The 9,394-nt window shown below is 37.1% G+C and overlaps 1 protein-coding gene across 1 annotated transcript; it reads left to right on the top strand.

Annotated features, from left to right (window-relative positions):
• The first annotated feature begins 763 nt into the window (after window positions 1-763).
• On the top strand, window positions 764-2,638 carry LOC128576720 (fatty acid-binding protein, heart-like). The gene is made up of 2 exons (XM_053578968.1): window positions 764-907; window positions 2,243-2,638. The coding sequence occupies exons 1-2, from the start codon at window positions 764-766 to the stop codon at window positions 2,636-2,638; spliced, it is 540 nt and encodes a 179-aa protein (XP_053434943.1).
• The last annotated feature ends 6,756 nt before the right edge of the window (window positions 2,639-9,394 follow it).

Genomic DNA, 9,394 nt, shown 5'->3' with positions numbered 1-9,394 from the left:
GTCATCTAAGCATTCTTATTTGATTATTAAGGGCACTTCCACACCTTGGTGGCACCTTACACTTTGCCTGCTGTGCTTTACAATCAGCCCTCCATCCTGCCCTGCATGGGTAGCTGAGATGTGGAAGGGCCCAGACCTTGCTTTCTATTTTTCTTTCAATTAATTTTCATAATAAAAGTAAATATAGTTCCTTATCTATTATTATTATTTTTTAACCCAGCATGGCTTCTAAAACATCTCAAAAGAAAGCAGAACCCCCCAAAAGAAAAATTACAAATGAAGGAAGATTGTTCAATGAAAAGTAGACAGATGACTACTTTTGTGTCAAAGCAAATAGTAAGGCATTCTGCTTAATATGGAGGGAATTTGTGCAAGGTTTCAAAGACTATAATGTGAAAAGGCATTATATGCAAAAACATGCTGCCAAATTCAATGCGTATGAAGGATTATGTAGTAAGAACAAAATAGCAGAACTGAAAAAATACCTGTCTTCTCAACACAAGTTTTTTTAAAGTTACAACTCAGATTTCATTGTAAAAGCTAGTTATGTGGTAACTTATTTAATAGCAAACAAATAAAAACCATTTCCTGATGGAGAGATAATCAATATATGGGAACAATGGCAGATATAACTTGCCCTGAAAAAAGGGGGGATATTTCCATAATCAGTTTGTCTCACCAGACCTGAATTGAAGAAACTGAAAAATCTATGGAAAGAAGTTTGAAGAGTAAAGCTGCTGATTTTAAATTTTATGCTTTGCCAATGGATGACAGCACTGATGCTACACATACTGCTCAACTTGCCATTTTTATTCGCAGTGCTGATGATGAATACAATGTCACTGAAGAAATAGCTTCTTTGGTGCCATTGAAAGACACAACTAAATTAAGAGATTTATGCAAAGCGGTAAAAATATGTTAAAGCAATTTTCATTGTCCATTGTCAACATATCTAGCATAGGTACTAATGATGCCCTGGCAATGGTAGGCAAAAAGAACTTGTATAATTAATAGTAAACAATGCAGTTGCCACCCAAAACTCATGTGTAGTGAAGTACTATTGCATAGTACATCAAGAAAATTTATGTGAAAATGTTTTAAAATGGATAACATCATGCAAATCATCGTGAAGACTGAATTTCATAAGGGCCAAGGGACTGAATCATCACCAATTCCAGGAATTCCTTAAAAGTACTCATCGTCCTTAATCAGAGAAATGCAAATTGAAACCACTCTGAGGTAACACCTAACCCCAGTGAGATTAGCCCACTCACAAAATCCCAAATCTGCAGATGCTGGCATGGATGTGGAGAGAAGGGAACACTTTTGTACTGCTGGTTGGATTGCAAACTAATACAACGTCTATGGAAAGAAGTATGGAGAATCCTCAAAGAACTAAAAGTTGACATTCCATTTGATCCCACAATCCTGTTGCTAGGAATCTACCCATCAGAACTAAAATAAGCTTGGTGCCCATAGCACAGTGGTTACGGCACCAGCCACATACATCAAGGTTGGTGGGTTTGAACTTGGCCCGGGCCAGCTAAACAACAATGACAACTGCAACAACAAAAAAAAAAAAAAAACAGCCAGGCATTGTGGCAGGTGCCTGTAGTCCCAGTTACTTGGGAAGCTGAGGCAAGAGAATCTCTTAAGCCCAAGAGTTTAAGGTTGCTGTGAGCTGTGACGCCACAGCACTCTACCGAAGGCGACATAGTGAGACTCTGTCTCAAAATAAAGAAAGAAGGAAAGAACTAAATCCTTTTACCTCAAGGACATTTTCACCAGAGTGTTTATTACAGCTCAATTCACAATTGCCAAGACATGGAAGCAACTCAAGTGCCCATAAACCCTTGAATAGATTTTAAAAACTGTAGTATATGTATACCATGCAATGCTATTCAGCCATAAGAAAACATGGAGCGATGGGTCAGTGCCAGAGTGGTTCAGTACCAGCCACATACATTGAGGCTAGCGGGTTTGAACCCAGCCCAAGCCAGCTAGAACAACAATGCCAACTACAACAAAAAAATGGCCAGGAGTTGTGGCAGGCACTTGTAGTCCCAGCTACTAGGGAGGCTGAGGCAAGAGAATCGCTTGAGCCCAAGAGTTGGAGGTTGCTGTGAGCTGTGACGCCATGGCACTCTACCAAGGGCGACATAGTAAGACTCTTTCTCAAAAAGATAAAAAAGAAAAGATGGAAAGGCCAGTGTGGAGTCCTTGCACACCTGCCCTCTGATAGCTGCTTTCTCAACCCAGCATCACCACGGTGGACACCTTCCTGGGTAACTGGAAGCTAGTGGATAGCAAGAATTTCGATGACTACATGAAGTCAATTGGGGTGGGTTTTGCTACCAAGCAACTGGCCAACATGACCAAGCCTACCACAGTCATCGAAAAGAACGGGGACACTATCATCCTAAAGACAGAGAGCACCTTTAAGAAAACAGAGATCAGCTTTAAGCTTGGGGTGGAGTTCAATGACACAACAGCAGATGACAGGAAGGTCAAGTCCACTGTGACACTGGATGGAGGCAAACTTGTCCACCTGCAGAAGTGGGATGGGCAACAGATGACACTTGTGCCGGAGCTAAGTGATGGAAAACTTATACTGACGCTCGCCCATGTTTGCACTTAAGAGAAAGAGGCATCACCTGCCCGTGCCTACGCTGACTGCTGCCGATTGGCTGACCCTCGACTCAGAACCACACTGCCTCATTTTTTTCCTCTGCATGTTGTATAAATGCATATTGGTTGAGGGATTCTTCTGGAGTCAGGTACCACCAAGCCTAGATCTAGTTCCACTTCCTAAAAAAAAAAAAAAGAAAGAAAAAGAAAGAAAAGATGGAGACTTTACATCTTTTGTGTTTACCTAGACGGAGTTGCAACATATTCTTCTTAGTAAAGTATCTCAAGAATGAAAAACAACCACACTATATAAACAACTACACTCCCACACAAAAGAAAAAACACAACTTGGAAGGGAGGGAGAGAGAAAAGAGAGGGCAACTGGCCCGCATCTCACCTAATATGCACAGTGTGAGGGTATTCAGCACATCCCCTGGGTGAAGGGTTCAACCACAACTTGAATTTTATCTTAAAAATGAAAACAATGTAACCTAAACATCGGTACCATCATGGTAGAAATTTTTTAAAAAGTAGTGATGTGACAATGGCAACATCATTTACTTTTTGGAAGTAAGATGACTATGTTGAAGCCAAATATTGAAAAGATTTTATGATTTGCAACGCTATCAAGTCACTTGTGGTATCAAAAACCAAATTTGTGCCAGAACTTGATGATGAACTGGCTCATAGATTTCGCATTTTTAGTGGATTTGACTCATTTCAATTAGTTAAACATGTGTCTTCAAGGTGAAAACCAACTTATCAATACGATGTTTCAAACCATAACAGCATTCTAAATGAAACTGAAATTATGGCAATCTCAAATTAAGGCAAACATTTTCATGCATTTCAACACATTGACTAAACACAGTCCTGTGAACTCAGAAAAATATGCAGCCTTGCTTTTTAATTTGATATAAGAATTTGAAAATAGACTTCAAGATTTCTGGAAAAATAATATTTTGAGCAATTGTGACTCCATTTTCAGTCGACATACATATGTTACCTGCCAATTTTCAAGTAGAATGCATTGAACTTAAAGAAAACCATGATCATGTCTCTTTACTGGACTTTCACAGGTCCTATATTACCAGAGACAAATATCCCTCACTTCAGTCATACCCTATTCATGTTATCACCTTATGGCAGCACCTACATTTGCAAGCAACTATTTTCGAGAATGAAGCACATTATAGAGTAAAATTAGAACCAAAATATTTGCAGTTTTTGGCCCGGGCTGGGTTTGAACCCACAACCTCCAGTATATGGGGCTGGTGCCCTACTCCTTTGAGCCACAGGCGCCACCCTAGAACCAAAATATTTGATTAGCACCTTGAGAACTCTGAGAATTGCAACTACTTCCATTGAAACAGATCCTAGTGCATTTGTTTCTCAAATACAATGTTAAATAAACCACTAGTTTTACGTTGCCCACGTTTCTTTCACTTTTGTAATAAAAAATATCAAAAAAACAAAGATGTTTTATTAGATATGACATTTTCTGTATTAGTGATTGCAAACTTGGGACCTGCTGGACAATTTTAAGACTCTCTGAAAAGGCCACTCCATAATTATGATTATTACATGAGGACTTTTTTGCTTATCTATGGTGGCATATATCACAAAAATTATGCATGGACCTTTTGTTTTTGAGTTTTTTTTTTCTTTTTGCTCATCAGCTTTCGTTTGTGTTTGTATATTTAATGTGTGGCCCAAGACACCTCTTCTTCCAACGTGGCCCAGAGAAAGCAAAAGGTTGGATACCTCTGACATATGCTAATTAAGTGATAATTACACAAAAAGCCCAGAGTTCACTACTATACAATATATTCATTTAGCAAAAGTGCACTTGTACATCCTAAATCTAAAAACTTAATTTAAAAAATAATTAATTATTCACACTTAACAGGTACAATACATGTTATCTGGGTGATGGGTACCCAAACTATAATAAAGCAATTCATGTAACCAACACGTATGTATCCCATAACATTATGAAATTTAAGAAAATCCTTCAGAAATAAAATAAAACACTAAAGTCTGTGCCCTTAACCAACATGCTATCCTGGCTTTCAGGGACACAACCCCACCTTAACTCCTCCACATCTTCATCAAAAGCTCATTTGGCTCTACTTCTCTTACTAAGTCCTGAAACTGCTTCTTGGTTAAAGCGTCAAGTTAGCCAGGAAACGATTTTTCAGCTAAGTATTAAAGAAACAAATAATTCATTACCCTGTAATGAAGAAAGGCTGTCAAATGGTTAGGTTTTATACTTTCCAAAGAGTTCCATCTGCCCTGGATGATGACACTGCTATACTCTCAAGACAGAAGTGCAGGGGGGTGGGGGAGCTGGGGAAGGCAGAGACAGCAATTTAGGAATAGATGCTAGACTCAAACTATCAGGTAGTTTATCTCAGCTTTATCGGCTTTCTCTTATTGTACCTCTGCTTCCTCTCTACTAACCTGCATTCTAGCTACATTAGGCAATCTGCAATTCTCTGACCACCACAAATTATACCATGACCATGCCTCTGTAGACTTCGGACATTCTCGCTTCTTCCCACATGTTCAATCATGGCATCTACTTTCTGGTGCATTTCCTAGCCCACCCAGGTAAAAGTGACCACTGCTCCCCTGGCCTCTATCCTGTGTACCCTTCTATCATCAGACCTACAACACTTTATTGCACATATTTACAAATTCCCTGTTTCTAAATAAGTTATATGCTTCCTAACATCAGAGAGCATGTGTTCATCTTTGTATGGCTAAATATCTGTGTGTGCACAACCATAACCATTCATAAAGGAGTGCTATATATATACCATTAAAAATGATCAAATTGCATGCTAACGATGGTTATCTAATGGGAGGTAGAATTATATGCTATTTACTTTTTCTGTATTCCTATAATTTCTGTGATAAATATGTGTAACTTTGGAAACGAGAACAAAAAAGACCAAAAAAGAAAAACTGACTGTAAGGTAAAAGATCAATAAACTTGACTACATTAAAATTAAGAGGATTGCCTGAGCCCAGGAGTTTGAGGTTGCTGTGAGCTAGGCGGATATCACTGCACATTAGCCCTGGGCAACAAACAGAGCAAGGCTCTGTGTCAAAAAAGAAAGGAAAGGAAGGAAAGGAAGGAAAGGAAGGAAGGAAGGAAGAAAGAGAGAGAAAAAAAGAAAGAAAGAAAAGAAAAGAAAAGAAAAGAAAAGAAAAGAAAAGAAAAGAAAAGAAAAGAAAAGAAAAGAAAGAAAGAAAGAAAGAGAAGAAAGAAAAGAAAGAAAGAAAAGAAAGAAAGGGTACCTTAGAATTCACCTACTCTACTAGGAGTTAGTCCCAATAAAGTGAAAGAATGAATGCAAAAGAGTCATGTGCTGATGAAAGTAGGGAGGACGTTATTTGCTAATTTCCTTTTTAAAAAAAGTTATGGCAAAATGCATATAACAAAGTTTACCATTTTAACTCTTTGTGAGTATATAATTTGGTAGAATTAAGTATATTTACACTGTTTTGCAACCATTACCACTATCCAGTCCCAAAACTTTTTATTATCCCATACTGACACTCTGTACCCATTAAACAACTCCTTGTTCTCCTCTCCCTGCAATCCCTGGTAACCACTAGTAATACTTTCTCTATAAACTTGACTCTTCTAGATAACTCACATAAGTCAAACCATATAATATTTGTCCTTTTTTTGTCTGGCTTATTTCACTTGTCATAAAGTTTTCAAGATTTACCTGTATTGTAATTACTGATAAGACCTGACTTTTACCATTTTGTTACTTATTTTCTCTATGTTCATAGCTTTTTTGGTTCCCCATTCCATACCTCACTGCCTTCCTTTGTGATTTTTTTTGTGACACACTTTGATTACCTTCTCATTTCCTTTTGAGTATATCCTCAAGATACACTCAATATATGCAACCTGAAAGTCTTTATAGAAGAGTAGTTAAATAAATTTAAAAACATGTTTTTGGAGAATATTTAATGTCATGGAAAAGTGTTAAGTGAAAAAGCAGAATTTAACATATATATTTGTACAAACATTAAAATAAGTGAGAAGGAAGATATTTTCTTTGTGATTACCATAGGAATTTTATACATATATATAAAATATCCTAAAGTTATAACGATCTCTTTTGAGTTGATAATAATCTAACTCCAACCACATACACTCTTATTTCTGTAAAGCTCCATCTTGCCTTTATGTTATTGATATCACGAATTACATCTTTATATAATGCATACTCATTATAATTTATTTTATACATTTATTCTTTAAATCTTGTGGAAAATAAAAAGTGAAGTTACAAACCAAAAAAAAAATGGAAAAAAATTTTCCTTGAAATTAAATAAAGCAGAAATATTTATTCAAATTTTTAAAAATATAACTGATAATGATTTTCATTTAAAAATATATGCACATTAGAATTTAAGGCCACATAGTAGTTTTTCTATTACACAAAGCACTATTACACTTCACATACATTACATATTTAGACATTACTGAAAAGCAATATGAATTGTTTAACATTGCAAAATGCCTCGTGGCTGGCATGTATAACTGTTTTGAATATTGTGCTATTTTGTTCACTTGTAAAAGTGACTTTTGTTCACATGTAACTTGAAGATTATTATAAGAATATTTATAATTTTTTGTTCAGACAGAATTGATTTAATTTATGTTTACTCATTTCAGCATTAGAGTAAACAATTTAAATACGCTTATTTAATAATATGTTAGTATTCTTAAAAATGATGTTGTTTAATAATAAAGCAACTTTCTAATATGGCAAAACAAAGTTTCTTGGACCACCAGTAGGAAGCAAGAAAATGAACCTTAGCACTTTCAAGAAATGATACTTCACAAAGCAAGAATCCAAGGCTATCTAAGAGAAAGGATTGGAAAAATTAATCAATTTGGATTTTCTCTTACCTGAAAATTCTCACAGCACCTGTCTTTAATTCCTGCTGTTGAAATCTCGTTATGTTCCCCATAAATATGTGGGATTTCCAAAAAAAATCCTTACAGAAAGCCTGTTTTAAAAATAAGAATAAAAATAAATAAATTTTAAAAAATAAAATTAAGAGCAAGTTTTCATCAGAGATATAATTAAAGTAGTAAAAGGTCAAGCCACAAAATGTGAGACAATATTTTTGCAACACATGTAAAAGGAACTCCCACAAATCAATGAGGAAAGGACAAAGCAATAGAAAAAAAATATGGGCTTAAATGACCACTTTCAAAAAGAGAAACTGAAGGCTCGGCCCCCGTGGCATACGGCGCCGGCCACATACACCCAGGTTGGCAGATTCGAAACCAGCCCTGGCTAGCTAAACAACAATGACAACTGCAACAGAAAAATAGCTGGCGTTAAGGCGGGCGCCTGTAGTCCCAGCTACTTGGGAGGCTGAGGCAAGAAAATCACTTAAGCCCAAGAGTTTGAGGTTGGTGTGAGCTGTAACACCAGGGCACTCTACCCAGGGTGACATAGTGAGACTCTGTCTCAAAAAAAAAAAAAAGAGAGAGAAACTGGAATGGCCAAAGAATATAAGTATATACATACTGTATATATATATATATATATATATATGTGTGTGTGTGTGTAATATATTTTTATACATACATAATACATACTTTAATATGTATAAATGAAAATGTGAGGACAGTGCCCATATCTCAGTGGCTAGGGCGCCGGCCACATACACCCAGGCTGGTGGGTTCTAACACGGCCCCAGGCCAGCTAAAAAAAACAATGACAACTGCAACTAAAAAGTGACCAAGTGTTGTGGCAGGCACCTGTAATCCCAGCTACTTGGGAGGCTGAGGCAAGAGAATCACTTAAGCCCAAGACTTGGAGGTGCAGTGAGCTGTGACAGCACAGCACTCTACCAAGGGCGACATAGTAAGATTCTGTCTAAAAAAAAAAAAAAAAGAAAAAGAAGAAGAAGAAGAAAGAAAATGTGGTTAAAGTCACTAGTATTTCAATAAAATGCAATTAAAAAAACATAATGAGATATCACATCAGTTTGGCAAAAAAAATTAAGTCTTATAAAACAAAGGATGTATTTGTAGATTACATATCATACATTTCTCGTGGCAGCCACAAAAAGAAAGAGCTGCAGGCTGAGAAGAAAGAGCTACAGGCCCTTATCCAGAGCGTATACAAATATGTAATCTACAAATAGATTTGTACATCTATTTCAAGGATGTAGAGGAACACACTGCTGGTGAAACCAATTCCACCTCTGTGGAAAACAGTTTTGCATTATCTAGTGACATGAAGAAAGGCATGCTTCTTTAATCAGGATATATATACAAGATGTTCACTGTTCACAATTGCCCCCAACTAGAAATAACCGTCCACCAACAATAGAATGGGTAAATTGTGGTATAACCATATAATGAAATATTACTCAGCAATGAAAAGTGACAAAGTAGAGCTACACATGATAATACGAATGAAATTGAGAAGAGAAAGACAAAAAAATACAGACAGAAAGCAGCAGCTGAAACAGCGGCCAGAACAGCGCCCAGACAGCAGCCGAACAGCAGCCGGAGCAGCCGAACAACAGCCGAACAACAGCCGAACAACAGCCGGAACAGCAGCCGAACAGCGAACAGCCGCCGACAGCAGCCGAACAGCCGCCGGAACTTGTCAGAACAGCAGCCGGAACTTGCCAGAGGAACTTGCCGCTTATCTGCTTCTCTGGTGGCTTTCTCTCTCACAGACTTCAATTTCTTCCTGCTGTTAACATC

The sequence above is a fragment of the Nycticebus coucang genome, chromosome X (assembly GCF_027406575.1).
Source record: "Nycticebus coucang isolate mNycCou1 chromosome X, mNycCou1.pri, whole genome shotgun sequence".
Taxonomy (NCBI): domain Eukaryota; kingdom Metazoa; phylum Chordata; class Mammalia; order Primates; family Lorisidae; genus Nycticebus; species Nycticebus coucang.
This window is presented reverse-complemented; position numbering and strand designations above follow the sequence as displayed.

Excerpts from the sequence above, each read along its gene's own strand:
- LOC128576720 (XM_053578968.1), top strand. The coding sequence starts at position 764 with ATGGATGACAGCACTGATGCTACACATACTGCTCAACTTGCCATTTTT. Across the intron at positions 908-2,242 it reads TAAGAGATTTATGCAAAGCG|CTGCTTTCTCAACCCAGCAT; the intron begins GTAAAAATATGT and ends GCCCTCTGATAG.